General features: G+C 39.3%; 2 protein-coding genes across 4 annotated transcripts; one reads left to right on the top strand and one right to left on the bottom strand.

Moving 5' to 3' along the window:
• The first annotated feature begins 1,338 nt into the window (after positions 1-1,338).
• Positions 1,339-15,222, top strand: gdap1l1 (ganglioside induced differentiation associated protein 1-like 1). 3 transcript variants are annotated; one of them, XM_054609842.1, is made up of 7 exons: positions 1,339-1,518; positions 5,713-5,721; positions 6,306-6,498; positions 10,418-10,591; positions 12,963-13,057; positions 14,656-14,770; positions 14,879-15,222. In XM_054609842.1, the coding sequence occupies exons 1-7, from the start codon at positions 1,339-1,341 to the stop codon at positions 15,220-15,222; spliced, it is 1,110 nt and encodes a 369-aa protein (XP_054465817.1). The 3 variants fall into 3 exon arrangements, with proteins under 3 accessions (XP_054465817.1, XP_054465815.1, XP_054465818.1); XM_054609840.1 differs by lacking the exon at positions 5,713-5,721; XM_054609843.1 differs by lacking the exons at positions 5,713-5,721; positions 12,963-13,057; positions 14,656-14,770.
• A 1,965-nt stretch (positions 15,223-17,187) lies between these two features.
• Positions 17,188-22,459, bottom strand: fitm2 (fat storage inducing transmembrane protein 2). The gene is made up of 3 exons (XM_054609502.1): positions 22,428-22,459; positions 21,934-22,243; positions 17,188-20,791 (listed from the first exon to the last, which is right to left on the bottom strand). The coding sequence occupies exons 2-3, from the start codon at positions 22,104-22,106 to the stop codon at positions 20,182-20,184; spliced, it is 783 nt and encodes a 260-aa protein (XP_054465477.1). The 5' UTR covers positions 22,107-22,243; positions 22,428-22,459; the 3' UTR covers positions 17,188-20,181.
• Positions 22,460-25,041: the final 2,582 nt, after the last annotated feature.

Here is a 25,041-nt window from a genome sequence, read left to right as displayed (position 1 = left end):
TACTATCAGCAAGCATTATCAGTTCAATATAACGTATCCTACTCAGAAAATGTTAACTGTTAACTTTTTGAAATGTGATGGAAGAAATACTCAGATATTTTAGCATCATAGACTTTAGAACGATAGAAAAATGTAATACAAGTATAAATCCAAAATCATACAAGCTAATATGCCTAATCTCAAAAGTAGAAATAGCGCCGGTGACTAGTATATTTGAATATACAGTATATATCCCATATGAGGCTGGTAGGCTACTAACCAACAGGGGTTTTAAAAAAGTGTATTTAGCTTGAGAAGTAGAAGGATTATGAAAAATTGATTAAAAAAATTATTTTTTCATAATCCTTACTTAGTAAGTAATTTAAGCTGTCAGAAAAAAAAGAGTAAAACTTAGTTTAAAGTACACTACATGCCTCTGAGATGTATTGGGGTAGAAGTAGCCTATAAAGTATAAAATGGAAATACTCAACATTCCACCACTATTTAATTAGCTTACGTATTTGATATAATATATTGCTTGTTGTTGTTTACTCCTGGCTCTAAATAGGCTATTATGGACTTTGTTGGTTGAAAAAAAAAGGGGAAAGAATAGGCTATATACATTTTTTTTTTATTGTAAGGGGTCACAAGACAAAACTGATTAGAAACTACCGGTTCATCGTTTAATATGCATTGTATTTTATTCGGTTATCATATGTTTTTAGTCTTAATCTGAAGTGACAGCTGTCATAAACATCTCAAGAAAAGTAGGACAGTGTTGATAAAAGGAGTTTACTGTCTTGCCAGAGAAACGATAGGCACATGTTGCTAATAACTGCTGCCATTTCCTTAATACTTTTTTTATTGTTGTGTTTTTTGTTTTTTGTCCAGTTGCACGTGTGGACGTTTACACTTGAAGTTATTGAACCCTGACTGCAGCCCTTTGCGGTCCACAGCCTCCACGTCCTTACAGAGAGCCGCTTGACCTTCCTCCGTGGGTTTCACCGCGCATGTTTGTGCGTGAGGCTCATCATGTGATGTGATCTCACGCATTGATTGAACCGTAAGTGCAGCAGCATGCTCGAGTAAGTAGCTATCTGCATATGGATTTTGCGTGATTACACAAAAAAAAGCAGTGTTTGTTTTCAGTCGTTGAAGCCGATTTCAGCACCGGAGCTGTCCGAAACTGACGGATGCTGCTGCCGCGTGAACTGATGATGCTGCTGAGCTCGAGCTGCTGAAATCTCTCTCTCTCTCTCTCTCTCTCTCTCTCTCTCTCTCTCTCTCTCTCTCTCTTCTCTCTCGCTCCTCTTCTCTCCCTCCTCACTCCTCTCCTCCACACGCACAAAACGCTCCGTCATGGCGTCTTCCAACAATGTTACCCCCACCAACTGTAGCTGGTGGCCCATCTCAGCCATGGACGAGGACGGCAAAATCACAGACGGGGAGGAGTGCGAAGAACCGACGGCAGAGCCCAAACCCTTCAATAAAGACAGGCTCGTTTTGTACCACTGGACGCAGTCTTTCACCTCCCAAAAGGTAAAAAAAAAAAAAAAAAGGGTAGAGCTTGAAAATGGAGGTGGCTCCACGTCCCCTTTGCATGATGATGCTACAGCACGGAGCTCTGTTTGTTTGTTATGATAAAAACATGTTTTTTTCTCTGTGCATGTTTATTCTTGCACATATTGCCCCGGAATATGAATATGATCCTGCAGCGGGGCAGATCTCCCGTTTGAGACGTTTAGAATGCGCTGCAGCATGGGGATCATCTCCTCGACATATAGCCGGATTGGTGGCATATATCCAGTTGATTTACCACTGTTTAAATCACCACTCACATCTCACCAGCTTCCACCTTTTTCATGACAATTGTTGAAGCTATTCGGTCTCCCTATGGCTGCTAAATGTTGCTACAACCTATGTGCTCTGACACATGACATCCTTAATAATTGATTGAAATGATGTGCAAAACAAACCAAAGGCCATCTTCCCCCTTCTGCAGCTGAATCAAACCATATGTTGTTATTTTAAGGGCTTCTTTAAGTCTACCTTAGGTAACGTAGACACTTGCCTGTACCTTTCCTGTTAAATGTCCATGTTTGATAATATCAAGCTCAGAAAGCATTTCATTTGCAGAAATAACTAGAATAAAGCTACGCTCTGTACTCCTTTGTATGATCCACAGGGCTTTACTTCACCAGCAGCATGTGTGTTAAAGGAGCAGTCCATCAGTCGTACAGATAAAGTTCAGTTCACTGCTCAAAGGTAGTACCACACAGCCTGTGAAAACACATCATGTGTAGGGACTTCTGTGGCTCAGGAGGAGCTTGGAGAAGTCCTACAAGAAATAACCCCTGTGATGTCACCAGGGTTATGTGTTTCAAACTGGGGGTGTGGATTCTGAAGGACATGGTACCAGACAGAGAGGGTCTGATAAAGAGCAGAAGTCCTGATGTTACGCCCTGTGACGTCTCTGTTCCACTAACTCTAATAAATAGGTGTAATCTCTCAGTTAGCATTTGTATCATCAGTCTTTATGAAAATAATACGCTGGTTTTGAGGTTTCCTTTTCATATTCTTTGTGAGTGCAGAAAGAACTACTGCGACTGCCAGCACAGATATTTACGTCATTGGAGATTTGTGACATCTGTATCCATAACATGCATTATCGTTCTCTTTTTGAGTCATTTATCCAATTTTTTGTCTGTAATCTCTGCGGTTTGAAAACGTCTACATTGTTCTGTCCTTTGTCCCGCTGTGATTAGTAAAGCTGCAACAATTTGTTGATTGAAAGAAATTTAACTGGCAACTATTTTGATAATTGTTCACGAGTTTCAGTACGGTTTCAGTACTATTTGAAAAAATTCACAGACTAAAGTATTAATTGAGAAAATAATAGCTAGATTAATTGATATTAAACATAGTTGTTAGTTGTTGCCCTGGTGATTACATACATGTTGTAACCAGCTGTCCCCTTGACTTGTTCATAGACGAAATACAAAAATATTGAATAAACAAAAATATTAGACAAAAGCTTAAGAAACACAACACTATTGAGTGTCGCTCCGTTCAGAGGCTAAATCTTTAGTTACTTGCATTGTAATAAATGTCAATGGGGTTGCTTGGATTTTTTTAAAATCTGTCTCTTGTAAATGATCAAATAATTCAAATAATCATTAGTCCTTGTGAGTTTCACTTTGCTTGTGCTTTGATCTTTTATCACACACCATGCCATAGGACTGCTGAAGTATTCCTGTCAGGATAAGTTTCTCAATACATGCACCCTCCTGACTCTTCTCTATGAACTGAAGGATGGTGTATATTCCTCTCCAACAACCTTGAGTTGATGCTCAGTCTTATGTCGATACTTCACAATTGTTAGTTTACAGCCACTGAAGTCTTAGCTGCTTATTGTGCCGGTTGTCACTCAGCAGAGGGTAAATGCCTGTCATGATTATCGCCTCAGTCCTGGAGCTGGAGTAGCTGGAGTTGCTGAAGTGACTTCACGATTATGTGTGACTTTGCTGTCAATGAACAGACAATTTAGCATGCAATTTTTAGGAACAGACATGAATTTCAGTCAAATTTGAGCACTGGATTCATGATTCTATGTATTTTTACAATGGCGTGTGACATGTTTTGTTATGCAAGCTGATGTGTGCTTTAAATGGCATTAAGGGGATGGCTTTTATGAGATTAAGAGGCCAAGCACTAGGTTGTCCACTCCACCAGAATTGAACTGAATATTTTGGGCCTAAATGCAACACAAATGCCTGCAACATGATTGGTCAAAGTATCTCCGCAACACCTTGAAAGGTAGTGTTATTTTTAGTCAAACTGACATGAAACCACTTTTTTCATTTTCTACAAAGAAAACCTACAAGTTAACACTTTGGTCTTGAGACACTCAGCAAGTGACGATGACAAAAGAGTCACTTCTCCAATAGATCAACAACCCTGCGAGGACAATATTGTCTGTGTATGCTTCAGCGAGTTCCTGAGGAGAGGAAGAAAGCTGAGCCATTGAATTTCTCCTGCACGACACTTTATTTATCATTTTCTGTGTTTAGAATGCTTCATGACTACCTGCCACTGTAACTGTGCTCCAATGGCCTGAAGTGGGCCATACAGTATATTCATCTACCTCACATGAGTGATGCCTTGAGAACAAAACAAATATGATGAAGATGAGAGACAGATGGAGCTCGATACCCATTGAATAACAGCACATTTAGAGGCCAGCTTCACGAATCAATAGAGCACTGCAGACCTAAGACTCTGAAGGTTAAAGATTTACACTTTCAATGCACCTTCTGTGAAACACTCACTTGTTTCTGTCTGTGTAGAGGGCAGTGTGTCAGGACTCCAGCAAGTATTTGGTCAGTCATTAAAGAGTTTGCATTAACAACCAGTGGTGGAAGTATTCAGATCTTAAAAAGTGTTAAAGCATTATACAACAATGGAAAAGATACTCTGTTGCAACGGCAAGTCCTGCATTCAAAGTCCTACTCAAGGACAAGTACAGATGTATTAGCAGTATTGTCTTTTTACTTGCAAATGTTTTCTTGCACTTATAGTAACCAGTGTATTTTACTTTGTGTTTGTGTGAGTAGTTGGAGAAGCTCAGCCCGAAAGAGGGAGTGGAGGAGATGTACGCTGCAGTGTGATAATTAATTACACTTAAGCATTAAATGTGCCATTAAAAAGCACCAGCAATGTTGGAGCTTATCAATACTCAGATCTTTAATCTCTTTAATAATTTAGCACTGGTGCCTGTTTAATACTGTGTTTCGGTAGCCATCCTTACCCCCTGGTAATGTGAAAACACAAAAGGCCCACTCAAAAGTCAGTGTTCGGTTTGTCCGTTTTGGGCTGCTGTAGAAACGTGGTGGTGCAACATGGTGGACTTCATGGAAGAGGACCTTCTCCCTATGCAGATATAAATAGCTTTTTCCTAAGCTAATGATAACACAACAATTATTAGTGTCAAGTCATTATAAACTAATGAAAACATAGTTATAAATATTATACTCAATATTCTGCCAATAAATCCCCCTAAATCCTACACACTGGCCCTTTTAAGGAAACTATGACAGAAGAACTAGACACTGCTTTTATATAAGGCGTCTCAACTAATTTATAAGTATGACTTATGTTGTACTTTATAAGTTTATCATATGTTTTTATTATGTAGCCTTAATATTTTAACAAGTAACTATAGCATATAAGTGTAGTGGATTAGAAGTATAAAGCAAAATGAAGTCAAGTCAAGTATGGTCACCTAAAAATTGTTCTTAAGTTCAGTATTACTGATTACTTTCCACCACTGTTAACACCAAACATAGTAACATGCATGTAGCTGAGGTTAAGTAATAGCTGTGTATTCTGTAGTTCGCAGGCAGCTGGACTACTTGGCATCATTACTAAGGGATGACTAATATTATTATATAACAAACTCTTGAAGCTAGTGACTATGTTGTTGTGGGTTTCACCTAGCAATGTATGAAACACAGTTTTATATAGAAATCCTTAATTAATTGTGTAAAGATAGAGTTGTAAAAAGCTTTTTTTCTTATTTGACTTCGCAGCTGCCTTCATAGATTTGTTCCTTTGTTCTGAACCAGCGGTCGAGCTGTAATTACTGTACTTGTGTTACTAAATCATTCAGTATAATTTCATTACACCACGTCTGGCCATGTTCGGCAAAACACCCATTTGATTGTTCATTCTAAGCAGCTAAATGTAGCACTTTATAGCCCAAGTGTCATCTCATTTCTCTAATCTTATTCCCACTAATAGCTCTCTGTGGACCTTGTCTTAACCTTCATCCCTGCAGGTTTCTGCTGAACGTTAGCACGCTGTAAAGCATCTCAATATTTCGCCAGACCCCACAAACAATTCAGATAAGGTTATTTATTATACACAACACCAACATAAGTTTTATCATGTCATTAACTTACAGCTGAATTTATAAGCTACACTCCTTAGAGTTGGTATTATTGCAATAACTCCTATTCAACAACCAAAAAATTTAATTTATTTTTGTTTTACTTCAGATAAAATCGATCGTCAGTCTTCCTCCTGTCTTTACGTCTTTAAGCGTCAAAATGTCACCCTGTGCATATTACTTCATACAGATATTCACATGTATATTGATACATTATACAATATGTTTTGTTTAGAGCATAGGCTAACTTTTCTTTCCTCTGGTCAGTTTTGTTTTTGTTGGTTTGACTCCCTAGAACAAAAGGGCCGACAGTGCCGCAATGAATGCTTATCCCGTCTCATATTCTCTGTTCATCAGCTGCATGTGCTTGTGACTGCAGGTACGCCTAGTCATCAATGAGAAGGGTCTGGTCTGCGAGGAGAGGGATGTGAGCATGCCGCTGCAGGAGCACAAGGAGCCCTGGTTCATGAGGCTGAACCTTGGTGAGGAGGTGCCCGTTTTCCTCCACGGCGACACCATCATCAGTGACTACAATCAGATTATAGATTACCTGGAGAAAAACTTTGTGGGAGGTATGGTGCAGTAATATTGTTCTTTATTCATCTAATGATGCTGTTTCTGTTCCTTCACTTTAAACAACGACTTTAAGAGCGTAGACAGAGTAACTAGTTGAGCAACTCTGGTGTAACAAGTCATGGCAGGTCTGTCAAGCTTCGGGTTTCTCTACATGCTGCAGTTGTGTGCGTGGGGCTGAAGTAAGTTTTGCATTCAAAGAGTTTAGACATAACAATCTTTTGTTGTCTTTCCAAAGATGAACACACACAAAAAAAGTGTAAGGAATGGATTAAACTGGGCTGCATGGAGGTGTAGTGGTTAGCACTGTCGCCTCACAGCAAGAGGGGCCCGGGTTCAATTCCCGGGCCAGATAACCTTCTGTGTGGAGTTTGCATGTTCTCCCTGTGTCAGCGTGGGTTCTCTCCGGGTTCTCCGGCTTCCTCCCACAGTCCAAAGACATGCAGCTTAGGTTAATTGATGACTCTGAAATTGCCCGTAGGTGTGAATGTGAGCGTGAGCGTGAGTGGTTGTCTGTCTATATATGTCAGCCCTGTGATAGGCTGGCGACCTGTCCAGGGTGTACCCTGCCTTCGCCCATTGACAGCTGGGATCGGCTCCAGCACCCCCGCGACCCTTAACTGGATAAGCGGTTACAGAAGATGGATAGATGGATGGATGGATGGATTAAACTGTTATCTGCTCCAACATCAGCTGTAATTGTTATCTTACCTTTTAGCAGCTGAGCGTAACTTCAAAGGCCAAGGAGCATATAATATGCAAACTACTGTTAAATTAGTTTGTGGGGTCACAGGTTACGTTAAACAAAAGCTGTGTTCACGACTAACACATCCACTGAGTGGAATTTCCCTACTAAGTGGAACAAATCTCAGATGCTATCAAAGTTTAGAATAACATTAGCGGCTGATGTTAACGCTCCAGCGTGGAGTTTGTAATTCAAGATAGTGTTGTGCTTTTGGCAGACACATCTATAGAGTGCTGCCGGGATAAACGTATTTTCGTAGTCCAACCTGGAAGTTAGCATCGCCCTGATTCCCTCGACAAAAAGCAAATGGTATTTTTTACATTGGATTTGGATACCACTCCAGTGTGGATTATCAACATGGATCATCAATTGGTTAAATGCTGACTTTTTGCACGAGACATGCAGCTTTGGCTTCAGTCTTTTAGCATGAGATCATGTTTTAAAAGGGGTCTTAAATATGTAAATTGAGGTATACAAATGTCAGCTGGAAAAATTAAAAAGCCAGAAACAGACTAACCAAGTCTTGGAAGGAAAGCTAAAAATGAAATGCCTGCTTCTGTCTGCTTCTGTGTTTCAAACATTACTAAGAACATATAGACACACATTTTTGACTCGGTTCGCCACAGTTTTAGTGGTGCATTTGTGAAATAAACGTGCCATTAATTAATTTACTACGAACCGGTTTTGACACATTTGATCTAGGGTTTTCTGGGGCAGTTTCCTGAGAATATCAGGCTGCATCCTCCCAGTTTGTGAAGCTGGAGGAGCAAAGACAATTAAAAGCCATCAATTCGAGGCCATCTGTCGTCCTTTTACAGTGTGTGTCAATATGCACCGTGCTGTGAAACTGTGTAAGTTGTAGAATCAATGTCTGTGCAGCAATGTGAACTCCTCTGATTAGATCAGATGAAACTGGACTGATCTCTTGGAAGAATATTGTGGCAAAAATTCTATGATTAAATTTAATTATTACTAAAATGTTTAGTCTGAAAAATAAATTAGTAAAGATGTTCTGTTACGGAAATAGGCATTGTGAGGCGGTGACTCAGGTTCATCCACTGCCTATGCAGCTGTAAGAGTAAGCAAACGTTATGATGCATACACTGAATCCTGTTCTCTCTGTATCTCTGTGGGTGGTCCTATAGATTTGTCAGTTGAGACATTATGAATTGTCCGGGGAGCCTCAAACCAGTAAAGGCCTGAGGGATGTTGGCCAGTAGATGCTTGAGCAGTAATGCTTGGAAGCGTTGCGGAAGATCTGGTTAACTGCTCGCTCAGAAATCAAAGGCAGAAACGGACCCTGGTGTTTGATGTCTTGTTTTTATTCAGACACATTCATTTTAGCTGTTTGGTAGTGTGCTGCATGCAGGTCATTGCATTAATTTATTTTAGGACAAGTTAGTTCAAAGCAACAATAAAGTGTAATGTAACACTTTAGCTGGGGAATTCTTTTATCTGTTGAACACACATGTTTAAAAAACAGAAGTCAATCTGCTGGATAAAACTTAAATACATGCTTTTTCTCTGCGTATACATCCCTCATAAATGCTGGCAACGTTGATCGCAGCTGGCCTGGAAAGTGCAGATGTCTCAGAAAAGAGACACTCATACCGGCACAGAGCATCGTGGTGCCAACTCAGAGCACTTTACTGTGTTGTTGAGATGCAGCAGAGGGCTCTTAAAGTGTGAAAGTATGTATATTCTGTAATGGGCACCGCTGTCCACAAGACACTGCAATGTTTCTTCAGATGGCTCAAAGTTGATGATGTGATATTTCCACCTCTGTGCTGCAGCAGACCACCTAGAGGACCACTGCATGGCTTGCCCAGGTCAGCATGCAGGTCCTGGGACTGATTACTCAGCATGCTGGAACTCTGCTAGGTGCAGCTCCACCCCTCCCCAAGCTTCTCCGAAGGCACGGACATCCTCAGGCAGCCAACTGTCAGCTATGTGGTCGCTGAGTTTGGCTGGCTGTGACACTGCAAGGATTTAAAAGCTCACTCTGTTCTGCTAACCTGTTTCATCATTAATATTGACCCTGAGCAGAAGGTCATGAAGTTATACATTATCCCTCCCAGCCATGCAGCATGAAGTCAGTACAAGAATTGAGCAAAATATAGAAGCTGGTTCTCTCCATAAATTTTAAAAATAGTTTTATATATGATTTCGGAAATCATCTGTACAAAAATGTGTGAAAAGTGTTTTTATGGCAGAGAGTTGGAGAAAACAATATCACTCTCATATCTTTCTGTTTATTTTGTCGTATAACATAACCTACAGTATTAAATATACAAATTTGACAAAGCTGCTCCAGAACCAGAAAAGACATTACACATCTATGTTAAGAGGCTAAGTAGTACTCCTCATCTTTAATAAAAATGAAAGCTGATGGAGTATCCCTTTAAGGTTTAAGCAGCAGTCAGTAGCTGGTTTGCCTGGCTTAGCATAAAGACTACTACTACTACTCTAGCTCTCGGCATGACAGCAAATAAGAGCATTTCCCAAAATATCGAACTATTCCTTGAAACAGAGCAACAGCCGATGAATAGAGCAGAGCATGCCAGTAGAGGGTTGGTGCAATCAATGCATAATAATTAACCCATGTGTTTTATCAAACTGTGGCCACATTTTCCCTGAACATTTTGTGATTTTGTTCAACAGGATTGTGCCTGAATTTTATCTCATGTGGCTAAACTGTGTTTTCAGTTTAAACCTGTTTACTCTTCCACTCCAAATAGATTCTCAGAAGCTCTTTTCGGTCTCCAGATGTTTTTTTCAGACTGCTTCCATAATGTCTAAATGTCAGACTTTGTAAAACATGAGTGCCGGTGTGTTGCAGAGAGCTAGAAGTGTTGTCTGTTACCAGGTTACCAATGCTGGGAGAGGGGATAATTTTGTTATGTTGGAGGGATGTAAAAGCAAGCATCTTAATGGTTGCTAAGAAACCTCAAGTGTTCAGGGAAGTTTATGAAAATATACCAAGAATAATACCAAAGTGCAGCTGTGCTCAGGATTCTTTTTTTTAATTGTTTTGTTGTCACATTTTGTTGAAGCTTTGTGTTTTTTTTCTGTGCCTGTGATTGTCATCTTCAGAGAGCCATGACAAGTTCCTGAGCTCCATAAAAACATTTTCTCTGTATTGCTGTTTTCTCATCTGTATCTCACTCCCGCAGAAACGGTGGCACAGCTGGTTCCTGATGCAGACTCGCCTCTCCACGACCGCGTGCAGCAGTACCGTCAGCTACTGGACGGCCTGCCTATGGACGCTTACACACACGGCTGCATCCTCCATCCAGAGCTCACCACCGACTCTATGATCCCAAAGTACGCCACCGCAGAAATACGTAGTAAGTGAAGCCAGCTCACCGTATTGGGTCGACATGGTTGTTTACAGTTCAGCATCTTTATTACAAGAAGACAGGGTGGATGTCTGTGTGTGTATATTATTATTATTATACCATTTTTAACATGTGTATATATAATAGTTAAAAATTCAAAGCCACACAAAAGTGAAAAATCAAGTTTAATTTCCCAATTTTGTAATAAAATAGATTAAACCAATTCCAGTGAAAAGATGTATAAAAGAAATAAAGAAACGATTCAAGTGAAATCGGGGTAAACTGGCCAATAGGAGTATATCATAAGAAGAACTTTAAAGGAGCAGTTCAACATTTGGCGACAAACTCTGATCTGCTTCTTTAACACACTGGATTTGGTGAGCTTTAGAGCCATGCTACATTAAATGTTTTACCCTGTTTCCAGTCTGGTGCTAAGCTAAGATAACCGACTGCCGGCGGTCAGAACAGACATACAAGTGTTTCAAATCTTCTTCTTTCACTCTTGGAAAGTAAGAGACTGGCTAAGCTTAAATCCCCAACTCCTAAAACGATAAAGACCTCTGCCTGATGATCTGAAATGGCTTTCCTTGAGATGCTAATCAGAGAAGCCAAATCAAACATATTTTAAGCTTTCCTCTCTCATCAGTCAGATTCCTGCTTAACTTTACTCATGAGAGTTCATCCGGCCCAAACGAAAGTTCCTAAAAAGACCAACAGTGTAAAGATGAGTGAAATTCTAGCAACTGAATCCCTTCAAGTGTGTTTAACACCTAAAGGCACACAGTGTTCAGGCCAGATTCACATCATATTGTGCAGTTATGCATCATGATTTAATGCGACAGTGTGTTCTGATGCATTTCACAACACATTTGTAAACACGTTTAATATTCTGATGTGCATGTGTGTTTACAGGTGTGTTAGTAATATATTTTTATACAGAGATTCCATTCTTATCATTACATGACTTTGACTTGTAACAGAGTATCTTATGACTTCTTTTACTTAAGAATGTATTTGTAGAATGTGTAGATCAACAAGATAAAAAATGGATGCTATTTTAGTTTTTGTCGTATTTTCCATGTTCATTTCTATTTTTGACACATGATACAAATAGATTTTTGTGTTCTGAACCCACTATTATGAATATTTACAAGCTTGAAGTGAAGCAGCTCCAACTTCAGGACCAGCCTGCTCCCAAAGCAAAAACATTATGTATGCAAAGCTGTTCATCTTCCTGGCAGCATTTATGTGCAGGGTTACATTAGCATACGGTGTAATTTGACCCTACTCAATACCAAAATTGCCTAAAAACAGTATATTGCAGAGATGCCAGGTTTTATATCCAAACAGCTGATATCAGGGCCCTGTAGTGCTCCATCAGGTAATTGTCCTTGGCATGTAAATCAAATCAAATGAGCTGGAATAGATGAAATTCTGCAGCACTATTTATTGTCCAGTGAAACTCTGGTAAGCCAGTTCATGGAGTAGTTCATAGAAAGCCTCAGTGATGTTTGTATGTAATTATCCACTTGTGTTTGTTTTAAATTCAATCATTTTTCACTCCAGTATTAAAAACAGATTTAAAACTTCTGAATTGTAATATTATGTTGCTGACTGAAGGCTAAAAATATGTTAATAGCTCTGGGTTCATCTTGTTTATATTTACAGCACAGTAACAATAAATACATACAATGGGTTTTGCAATCATAAACTGAAACATTTCAAAATATCTAATAATATATAGCCCAATATTTTTGTCATTAAAAGAATGAGGCTGGCCATATATTTTTTTTCATTTTTATTAGTTATTTTTGTGACAAAACCCCCTGAAAAGACCAAAAGAAGTCCATCTCTCAATACTCTTTGACTTCAATATCCAAGCCCATTAGTTTCTATAGGAGGTGTACATCTTTGAAAACTGAAGAGTGCATTTGTTTGGGATTATTTTCAGCGACGGATTAACACACATCTTGTACTCAGTGAGTAATAATGGCTGCAGGATGGTGTGTATGAGATTGTGTCACAAATGTGTTTTTTTGACTCAATCCAATACAAAACTAACTTAGCCGGATAGTCGGATAACTCCTTGGGAGTGTTAAACATACTGATAACTAAAAAGTCCGTTCTGTGCAAAGAATAAGCAGAATATCTACAATTTAAGACTAATTTGCCTGCTGAGTTTATGCACATATAGATGATCTCCAAAGCAACATGTTCTTAAATGCAATGTGGATTTTACAGATTTTTGTTCAAATATCAGTTTCGTCAATAGATCTAGTGACTAAGTGTGTGTGTGTGTGTGTGTGTGTGTGTGTGTGTGTGTGTGTGTGTGTGTGTGTGTGTGTGTGTGTGTGTGTGTGTGTGTGTGTGTGTGTGTGTGGACATCTGGCCAACGCTGCGACAGAGCTGATGAAGTTGGACCATGAGGAGCCACAGCTCACAGAACCGTACTTGTCCAAGCAGAAGAAGCTCATGGTGAGTTTTATGTGTTCATTAATGTGATTTAAAATGCATTAATCTAGTACTTGTCTTCTTTTATATATAATAATGTTGTTTATAAGGGAGGCATAACCCCTATTAAACTGAATCCCATCTTCACAGCTCTATTGGTTTATTTACCGGCTCAATATCTTGTGAAAGACAAGCTCAACAAATGTCTTTATTAAGGTTTAACACTCCCTCACAGATAATTACATTTACAAGTCTGTACCCGAGTGGAGACTTCACAAGCCTTTAGCAGTTTCCTTTTTATTACACGACTGAAGAGCTAAAAAAACGGGATTATCCTGTAACACTGAACCTTTGACCTAAAAACTATTGATATTCCCTGGAGAAACTATCCAGGCGTACTGATGTGAAATGAGAGGAAAATGTGAGGTTTTGAAAGAATGAGACGGAGATGAGTTAATGTCATGCCAGCACATTTTCTTTAGCCACACTAGTGATGCTGCTCGAGGAATAGAAGTGTGTTGACTGATCTGTCGGTTGGTCGGTCCACCACTTTGGACCAGAAATACTTCAACAACTATAAAATGGATCATCAGCGCCTCCATGAGTATCATTCATATTCCCCTCAGGATGACTTAGCTTTTCATCTAGTGCCATCCGATACTGGCACTAATCTATCCAATATCACCAAATACCTGCAGAACTGACAATATTCCCATCAGCCTGAGCTGTACTTAATGAATCAGGTTTGTCCCCCTGGGAAATCAGCAAAGTCTTTGAATGCTCTCTTGCTGTTTAAGCCCTTTCTGCACACTTTACATAAGTCTTCAGACTTTGCTTGAGGACAAACTCCACAATTCCTAACAGTGTGAAGTTAAAACGCCGAAGAAGAACAAATTAACAAAATGAGGAAGGAGTCTGCAAAATGATATGTATTTTAAATTGTAAACACACATTTTGTGAACCGAGCACCGTGTGTGTGTAGTTGTTATGTGACAGCCATGGCCGGAGGCATTATGTTTTCCAGTTATCCATCTGTACATTTGATTCTCGTGACGATCTCAGGAACTCCTGGTTGGATTTCTTCAAATTTTGCACAGATGTTTACTCTGACTCAAGATTGTCCTGTTTAGAATTTGGTGGTCAAATGTCACTCTGTCATTAAAAAAAGCTGTTGGCAATACCTCAAGAATGAATTTTCTAATTATTACAATTTTACTCAAATCTCTGATAAGATAAACTAATAAAGCGATGACATATTGGACAGACATGGATGTAAACTGCAATTTGACTGATTGCAAATGTCTGTTGTCAAATATGTTGATTGGGTCTAACACAACAGCAAGTACAGTTTCATATACGGCTGGTTTTGAGGCTGTAGTTATTTAAAATAATAATAACATGGGGACTTCATCACTTTAAATGGAAGTACTGGGGTGCATACATGTGTTTAATTTTTGATTAGTGAGAACTTAAAATCAGCTGTCACTCTTCGTACTTGGAGACAAATGCAATCCATATTCATCACAATAATTCTACTTTATGATGAGGGAATTCCCAGCTATGCCTGCAGGAACTAAGTTTTTATATCTATATTTTTTATCCTTTTTGTAAACGATCGTCAGGCAAAAATCTTGGACCACGATAATGTGAACTACCTGAAGAAAATACTGGGGGAGTTAGCTATGGTTCTAGATCAAGTGGAGGCTGAGCTGGAGAAAAGAAAACTAGAGTATCAAGGTATGTTAAAAAAAATACCTTATTATCTTCCATCTTAATGGCACCAAAATATGTTCCAAATATTTATACCTATAATGTTTAGTTATGAATTTTTCTTATTCATTGCAGGTCAAAAGTGTGAGTTGTGGCTATGTGGACCTGAATTTACACTAGCTGACGTCTGCCTCGGAGCCTTGTTGCACAGGCTCAAGTTCTTAGGACTTTCTAAGAAATACTGGGAGGACGGCAGCCGGTCCAACCTGCAGTCCTTTTTTGTGCGTGTGCAAAAACGCTACGCCTTCCGCAAGGTCTTGGGCGACATCCACACCACCCTTCTGTCTGCAGTCCTACCCAACGCCTTCCGGATGGTAAAAAAGAAGCCGCCCTCCTTCTTCGGGGCCTCTTTTCTCATGGGCTCGCTGGGAGGGATGGGCTACTTTGCCTACTGGTATTTAAAAAAGAAATACATGTAGTGAATGCCCTCTTGTTGTGTTTAATGTCTGTGTATTTGTGTGATGTTTCAACTTTTCTGTAATGTTTTATGACTGCAGGAAAACATAATGAATCTATATAGAGAACACTATTACTTACCTGGGTGAACAAAGAATATTAAAACATTCCATAATAAGAAATTGTTGACAGCACATTTTCTGGTAATCAAGGCCTTCATCGAGTTTAATTTCTGGCAACTTGCGGCCGACAAGTCCTTGTTTAACTTTTGTTGGAGGCATGCATCGGGTCTTCTTATACTGAAAAACTTAAAGAAGAGAACCCAGACAAAATGTTAAACACAGTAACACCAACAGGGGTTATCTGACCTTCGCATGCCACTATTATAGTCATTACTCATACCTGCTCTTCACTCCTTCATCAGCCTGAGGTTCAACCAGTTAAAACCACAGGAAGATGTTACATGACAAAGACTTTCTGTTAAGTGCTGCTGCCAGAAACTGCCAGAAGAAATGATGAAAGGATGGAGGCAAACCTTAAGCGAATAGTTTGACATTTTGGGAAACTTTTACTTTCTTGCAGAGACATAGATCCACAGAAGATGGTTAGCTTAGCTTCGCATAAAGACCCGAAAAAAATAAACCCAGCAATCTTTGAAAAACCCAGAAGGTTGTGGACTGCTCTTAAGGTATCATGTGTGTGAATGCTAATTTTGAAGCTAGATCTAGTAGCTGGTTAGCTTAGCTTAGCATAAATACTGGAAACAATCCTCAGACTCTTTTAACCCTCTTGATGAGAAAAACATTTTTGAAGTTGTGACTTTATTTTCTAATCCAAGTAACCATAAATGACATATGTCCCTGCTCTCTAAAACATATGATACATGATTTTATATACAAATAAATAAATATTGAAAATAAACATATGAATATATAGAACATATATCTGATTACATTTGTGGGTATTGTACAAACTGAGCAGGGACATTCTGACTTTGTTTGGATTAACAAAATAAGGTGCACAGTTTTATTTATTGTGTAAAAAACTTTTTTCCAGATGGGCAGAACATCCTTTCATGATTCGGGAAATTACTTGGGAACAGTTTTATTAAATGACCTTCTGGATTTATCAAAGATTACCTGATCTACAGTGCGTTCAGAAAGTATTCAGACCTCGTCACCGTTTCACATTAAGTTGAAGCCTCCTGCTAAAATAAATCTAAACTCAACAGCCAATTATGAAAAAGAGAAAAACAGATTTATGATGTTGTTTTGAAAAGGTATTAAAAAGAAAAATGCCACATTGACATAAGTATTCAGACCCTTTCTATGTTACTTGACATTTAGCTCAGGTGTCTCACATTATCATCTTTGAGATGTTCCACCTGAGGTAATTTCAGTTGATGAGACATCATTTGGAAAGACACATATCTGTCTATTCAGTGACTCACAGCTGAAAATGAACATCAGAGCAGAAACCCAGCCACGAGGTTCAGATCTGTCTGCAGAGCTCAGACAGGATCATATCGAGGCACAGATCTGCATTGAAGGTTCCTGAAAGCACAGTGGCCTTTGTAAGAGAGGTGACCAAGCTCAAAGAAAAAGATGATCAGGATAGATGGGAGGTGTCTGAGCTAAATTTCAAGTCTCATTACAAAGGGTCTGAATAATTATGTGACATTTCATTTTTTTTTCATTTTAATAAATCTAAAATCCTGTTTATTTTTATCATAATATTTTTTCACAATTGCAACATAGGAAAATGTAAAAAGTGAACGAGCTTCATTACTTTCTGAATTTATATTTTCAAGAAAAACTAAACTATCAAGCTGCTGCATCAAATTTAACAGACGGGCCTTAAAAAGCTGTCGATCTTCTTGTCTAACTCTCATCAAAAATGTGAATAAGTGCATTTCACAAAATGTGGAACGACTTCTTTTAAATAACTGTACACCCTTCACAGAGTAAAACACAGAGACACACTAAGTCAGTTTATTTAGAGCACCACCGATCACACAGCACACACTGGTCCACCGTCACCCTCTTTATCGCTGAGCAGGAGTTCAGACGATATACAGAACTTGGGTGTTTGAAAAGTTACACTTTGGCTGAACTGGTAGTAAAATTGTAAATTCTGCATCTGTGGCACAAATAGTGTTGCTTTAGGTTTAGGATGTATATCTCGTTGCATGGGTACTTTCTTAATGTGTAAGCGTTTCGTGATGGATGGACACTGCCCAGAGACAGAATTTACGATCACTACCGAACATTAAAACCACAGATTTCCTAAATATTCTCTTGCTAATTGTAACCTTTGAAGCACCTGCACTGTACAGTGTGTTCAAGATGGTCCTTCAGCAATACTGAGCGAAGCAAAAACTGGATTTTAACTGCTGTTTGTTTGTCGCCAACTCCTCCTGACAGATGCAAGATTGTTTTTACAGATAGATATTTTTAATTATACATTGTTTCGTTCAATTTACCGGGGCTGAATTTTTCACGAGCTCAAAGGTTAAATAAGGGGAACAGGGGAGGAGAAGCTGACTCATCTGAAGGCTTAAAAGGAGTATGATGGGGGAAAAGAAAAAGCCTCCCCTCCCGGCCAGCCTTGCCAGCTGTCTCATTGTTTGTTGATGCAGTGTACATTTCCCTCTCCACTCTCTGTTCACCCCTAATGGGAGCCTTTCTGCTTTTTTTCTTAATCAGACCTCCAGCTTTTACCATGTTATAATTCTGCTCCTGAACGGTGCGCTCTTTAGGTTTAACTCATTATGAGGTACTGGCTGGAGTTGTAAGCTGCTATTGGTTTTATGGCCAGTTATACAGACATTTATTTCAGTAAGGACTCACAGTACAGTGTTTCTGTACAGCTCAAGCCATTTTTTTTCAGTTAGGATGCTCCTGGTTTTCTCTGACCGCAGAAACTCATCTCTGCAGGTGGCGATTAGCTGCTGTGGCAGAAAACGTTGAACCAAAGACGACGATCAATGCTCCTTTAATAGCAGCATCTACTTGCTGTGTCACATCTGATGATAAATCTGATTCGTATGAAGAAAGTAGAGGTGAAGAAGCTGTAGTTCATGTGTGTTCAGTTTCATGTTTGATATGGATAGTGCTGTACAGCCATATAGTTGTAACTGTTTGGAGAGAAGACATTTGAGATGTGCATTAAAGGAAACAGGGAGGTTGTTTGGTTTCAAACAGTTTTTGCATGAGCAGCAGTGATGTAAATGGTACAAAAGAGAAGATTTAAAAATATATATCTGAATTTTTCCAAGGTTTTAAGTAAGCAAGATGACACAAAGTGTAAAGTACGAATTCCTTTTTGTGATTTTATTATAAAATCTGCTTAATTGTTCTTTATGTTTACTTTTTGATCCTCAGACACTCACTACTTTTGTTAAATGACAAACAGCAGATGACACTGCGGGGGGAAATGTCAAGAGACTTCATAATCAGCCAATCATTGTGAATGCTTTTTCACTACTGCAAGCACAGCGGTTAGGACTCAAGTCAAGAAACCTAGATGTGATTTGTGGCCATTATGTTTCACTATAGTATTTTTTTATTTTTTACTTTTTATTTTTTATATTTCTATATATATGCATTTATTTATGGTGCTTTTTATGATGTTTGTTCATAAGCCTTAATTTATTCAGTTGCCATCAATGAAAAATAAATAATGAAAATGGAATAAACAGATCCTGGTTAATTATTTTACCACAACCTACGATGTTCCCTTCCCTGTAGAGCTTGTAACTGTATTTGACACATCAAGAAAATGCACACACATGCTAGAAAAAGTTATTTGCTTGTAACATTGTAAATAAATATTCATAAAATTTCCACTATGATTTACAAGTACCTATAGTTAGTTTTCCAAATTCCCCATTTCAGGTGAGGTTGGTAATATACTATAATACTCCTTGTCAATAAATCCCACAAAAAGACCAAAACCAACACATTTTTGATCATTATTTTAATATTTTACAACTTTCCTACTCCGTCTGTGGCACTGAGACTCAAGACTATCGGTTTCTACTGAGGACGTAAATCTTCCGTAATAAATATAAACTTTGATATATAAAAAAAAAAAAATCCTGGCAGCTGGGCACTGTAGTTTTAGCAAACATTCAGATGCAAATTAATACAGATTTGGTTATGAAGTTAGTATTTATGGGAGTGGGACGGTTGGTCTTTTCATGGTTTTGTTGACAACAAATCAAGTAACAACTGAAACTATTAGTTGATTAATCAATTAGCCCATCAATAGATAATTTAACTGCAACTCTTTTGATAATGAATTTATCGTTTAAGTTATTTTTTCAAGCACAAAAGCCAAACACTCTCTCATTCCAGCATTTCAATTGCACGGATTTGTTGCTTTTGCTTGGACACAATGCAATATTTGATTACAAATTGTGATGGACACAAAGTGTTGACACACAGTCACAGCAACTTCAAACAATATAATTTAAATCAGTAAATCATTTAGGCCCACTGTAGTTACAGTGGCTGATCTAACTTTGTTCTGCAGGTAGTTTCCTATAAAATAAAATGTGTGGCTTCTTTACATTGGTCTGCAAAGATCTACGCCATCAGTGCTATACTGTAAACATTCTGAAATGTACCAACTCAGTTATCTAAAAACTATGATGACTCATCCAACAGTCAAACATTATAAGGCAACAAACTGGGGGACAAACAATTGTGTAGCAGGCAAGTCTCAGAGGTTGAAAGTGAGAGGCTGAAGCTGGGCAGCAGAGCAGCATCTTGTTTTTATCTCAGATTACCAAGAGTCATTTTGGGAACAGCAGCTGCCAAACACCATCCTATACAAAACGACCTTTCTGAGGGGAGGGAATAACTTAAAATAGAATGGCAGGCTTGGACCCGAAGACGGATAACATCAAATGTAGTGTGTTGTTATGAGGATGGCTGCAACATTAGCAACAATGTTGGACAGGGAAGTATGACTGGAGCTCAGGTGTGAAGTTTCAGTCCCTTTGGATGGCGCTGAGGAGGGAGTCCCGGGGAAAAAGGTTTTAGATACCAAACCCGATATGTCAGATACCACCCTAACAGGCCGCATATGGTCCCTAGTAACTTGTGAGACGGGTCATGGAAGTAAACAGAGGTGCAGGCAAACATCCACACCCAAACAATCACTATCAGATTCAAGGCTACGTACAACAGGTTGAGGACCGTCTTGGTCAGTGCAGACAGACTGGCCGTCTTCAGGAAGGCCATGGGTGCCGTTTCCTCTATGATGAAGAGAGCCGAGTAGGCCAGGATGAAGGAGTGTCCTGAGATGTCATAGCCGTCCCATTGGTAGCCGGCCCGCCTGCAGCTGACTTTGGAAGTGAACTCCTTGTTGATGACATCGATGCCGTCAGTTTCAAAACACGAGCCGGTCGCGTCCTCGATGTAGAAGAAGGTCTCGGTGAAGACGTACCAGATGGTGGTTGCCACCGCCAGGGACAGCAGCCGGCGGCCGAGGAAGGACGCGCTCCTGCTGAAGGAGGAGTTGGAGAGGAGGAGGAAGGGGGTGAGCAGCAGCAGCGTCCACCCCCAGGATACTTTGACAAAATACCTGGAAAAGGAAAGGGGCATTCGCATTAGCTCTCAGTTAATATCATTTATTGTCATAGCTTATTTGTGACATGTGTATGTGTATACATTTATCTGCACTCTATATATTGTACAGATTTGGAAAAACTCTGGATAGAAGGAATCTTTTGTAATTTGCCACTGTACATGGGAAATCTAAACTAGTTTCCTCTCTAGGTATTAACACATTTATTAATCTATCTTAACCCTCTTAGTATTTCCATCCATGAACATACTTTTATTACTTCATAAATACTCCCATCTTTAACAAATCTTGAATGAAAAATGAGGCCATCCCTGAAAAGATAACCACTACTACTTCAATAATTCACACTGAAAGAAAATGACATCCTCACTAGTACAGTTGGGTTGACCGATCAGTCAACTGTGGACTGAATCTGTTGTTCACTTTCATCATCTATTATTAATATGTCTTGTCTGACCAACCTGAAGATATTCAGTTTATCATGCATGACAAAGGAAAGCATCACATCCTCACATTTGAGAAGCTGGAAGCAGCAAATGTGATCAGTTGTCTCTAATTCCCACTAAAGCTGAAGAGGTGAGCTTTAAAATCTTGACTTCCATTTATCAATAAGATAAGATAAGATAAGATAAGATAATCCTTTATTAGTCCCACAGCGGGGACATTTACAGGATTACAGCAGCATAGAGGATAGTGCAAACAAGAGACATAATTAAAAAAAAAACAAGATCAAAATAAGTATTATAAATAAGCAAATGAGCAATAAAAAAACAGTAAAGAATCCACAGTAACTATTATATATATACTATATGTAAATATTATATATACAGACAGAAACTATTATAACTATTGTATTGCACAGTGTATTAGTGTCATGTGGTCTACTAGTGGGGTAAGGTTCAGAAACATTAACCAAAAGTTTGCAGCAGAAGCCACATTTGACCTTTGACCCAAACTACGTCAGAGTAGCTCACTTCATTACAACGCAGGAAAATCAGAAGATGATAGTTTCACCTCACTGACACCAGCAGGTCACCATAAAGCGTTTACACTCAGAGAAAGATGAGCACAGGAGTTTTTATTCATTAATCAATCCTCAGCTAGTAAAAAATAAAATAAAAAATACTAGCACTACTCACACATTCAGGGCATTTCTGTTGCTGCTGAAATATGTCTGCGGGACGAGCTCCAGCTCCTTCAGAATCGATCCCACCGCCGATATGAGCAGAAATATCCAGTGGAAGTTGTGTCTGACGGCCGGGATCCTCCAGAGTGCCACCAAGTTGTCCACAATGACATCCACCGCCGCCATGTTGACAGCGCTGAACCAGACGAGTAGCTCTGACGTCACTGCGGCTCAACCAATGAGGCTCGTCGGCAGGATGTTCTTCTTCGCTCCGTTCTTTTACTGTGGAGAGCAAGTCGCTGAATTCAGGCGCATACCGCCACCTAGTGACAATAAAAGTGTACGACCGTATCACCAAATCATAGTAGATGCTCTGTGACTACGTGTGTATTTTACTTTTATGGATACAGTACCAGTCAAAAGTTTGGACACACCTTCTCATTCAACTACTTTGAAGAATCTAAAATATAAAACATATTCTGGTTTGTTGAGCATTTGTTTGTTTACCACATAATTCCATGTCCCACACAGCAAAAGGACCGCCGCGGAGATATTGCGGCTTCCGGAACGGACCCGCGAAACGGACCCGTATCGGAGTTCACTTGCACTCAGGGACGGATCCGCTACGAAGGCGGATCGCGGATCCGCAGTGGCTCCGCGCCACATCCGCTCCGGGAAATGTATACAGACATCCGCCGCGGAACCGCAACGGACTCATAAAGATCCTGGCTCATCTGGCCCGGGTCCGTTTTGGACCCGTTTATCTTATTTTCAAAATCCCTTCTGTTCTTGCTGTAGGATAAAATAGGATAAACTAAACTATAGGATAAACTAAACTATAGGATAAAACTCAAAACTATCATTCCTAGCCTAGGCTACAGCAATATAGGCCTAGGCATACGTTTAAATATGCATTGCCTTGTATGTTTTACCTAACAATATTGTCAATAGGCATAACAATAACAGAAAAGCTTCAAGTCAAGACATCAATTTACTGCACAAAAGTAATCACTACTCAATAGAAAAATAGAAAATTGACATTTACATTTATGGAAAATTATAGGTTATAGCCTATTCTGTTTTTGTTACGTAGTCTACGTTGGCTAGGCTACTTTACATTCATTTTGTGGACCTAATTTAGTGCTTTATAGGCATAGGTCGGTGCAGACATAAAATATGTTATCTATTAGGCTACAACATGAAATGCTGCGCTATATACAGCTAAAATATCAGAAAATGAATAACTGGTGAACGACAAGAAGTTCAATCAAAAGATTGTTTAATTGTTATTCGGGTGGAGGAGTGGATGGAGGAAGGACAAGTCTCCTCGCCGCCCGATCCGCCGCCAGGTTGAACCACCTGATGGCGTGTTTGGTGACCTCCGCGTCCGTGGCTGACCGTGTCACCACGTTTTTCCTCACAGCACCTGTAATCAAACAGACAGATTTTATGTAATAGGTTTTTACTAACTTTAAGAAGAATGCACACATTTGGTGAACAACAGGGTGCATTAATGGCAACTGTTAGGCATGCAAACATGCAAAGTGCTTCGATAAACCGAGTATTTTGTTTTGGGCCTACTGTAGCAGCAAGGAGAAGACTACTGGAGCAAGCACCTTGAAACATTTCGAAAACGAAGCAATAAACGGCAAATAGAACCAGCTGAACAACCTGGAAGCTGGAAATGAAATCGCGCGCAAGGCAGCATGGGTATACCCAGGCTAGTATTGGCATATCCACTTTCTAGAATCGCACCCATGGTCAACGCCGAAGGAAACTGAAGGAATCAAAAAGAGGAAGTCTCACAGCAGAGTGCATGTCAGAAAGGTAGGATTTTTGTTATTATCATTCATTATTGCACTGTCTGATAGTAAACAGGAACATTTTCACTAGCATATTGTCCCTACTAAATAAGTGACCGTGTCAGGTTTTCACTGACGCGCTAGCTATTGCATTGTGTTAAACATACCATCAGGCATAGGCCTACCTGCCTAAGCACTAAAATGTGCTTAGGCAAAGTAGCCATCAGCTGCTCAGGGTGTCATGGTCATACTATGTTTGATTTCGAGTAAAAAAAAAAGAGACATCAAATGTAAAAAAAAAAAAAGGTCTATGCCTGGTATAGTAGCCTAGTTTAAAAAGGCAACCTTCATATTGGTATGAAGGTTGCTAAGATTGTTAAGGCTGCCCCAACAAACGTGACTTGGAGCGTATTTAATATTACTGTGAATTATATACTTACTGAAAAGCAAGGTCTTTGTTGCCATCCTACTAAAAGGCTTTTTGTTGTTGACACCCTTCCAATTGATCTGATGGGAGACCTCATCTGTGAACAGCCTGCCCAGGATGTTCCAGGTCACCCTCTTCACATCCTGGCCTCCAATGGTGGCCAAAGATGAAATCTAAAAGGCAAAGACATCTTTTTTAAATAGACAGGTAGGTAAACATTCCTGAGGTTAGTTGCATTTAAAATGTTTTTGTTTCTGTTGAAAGCTTCCAGAAATGTAGAAAAACTGAAAAAAATCTAAACATGTACTTGGCTCACATCCTCATGGACCTGTGCCACCTTTACACACAATGTCAAACCAGGGAGATTGTCACTCACTGACTGTCCACTCGGAAAAGGCGGTTCAGGACAGGCCTGTTCAGGGCTGCTTAAATAGAATATTTGCAATAATCATGGGCAATCAATAAACCTAATGGCACCATTCAGATTAAGTAAGAAAACTCACCACTCTCTGTCGAGCTGGGCCATTTGACGGTTCCTTTAAAAACATTTCAAATGCCTCCACTGTTGTTCTAAAAGACATTTCAGAAAAAAAGAAAAGAAAGTAAAATGTATCATTAATCATTGTTTCTAATGTTGTATTTAAATAAACACATTGTTGAATGGTGGTGTTGTCTGTTTCATTGCTACAAACTAGACAAGAACATAGAAATGTGCCATTTTCTGCAGGAAATGCATTGTGTAGTTATTATTAGTAGTAGTAGCAGTAGTAGTATCATTATTTGTTCTGTGGCCAACTGCTCCAACTGCTAGAAAATGTATAAGCAACATTACATTTTAAGAAACCAGAAAGTATCTTACTTGATCAAGCGAACCCAGCAGAGGAAATTGTAG

This window comes from Anoplopoma fimbria, chromosome 12 (genome assembly GCF_027596085.1).
Source record: "Anoplopoma fimbria isolate UVic2021 breed Golden Eagle Sablefish chromosome 12, Afim_UVic_2022, whole genome shotgun sequence".
Lineage (NCBI taxonomy): Eukaryota > Metazoa > Chordata > Actinopteri > Perciformes > Anoplopomatidae > Anoplopoma > Anoplopoma fimbria.
The sequence above is the reverse complement of the archived record's forward strand: the minus strand, read 5'-3'. Positions and strand labels throughout refer to the sequence as shown.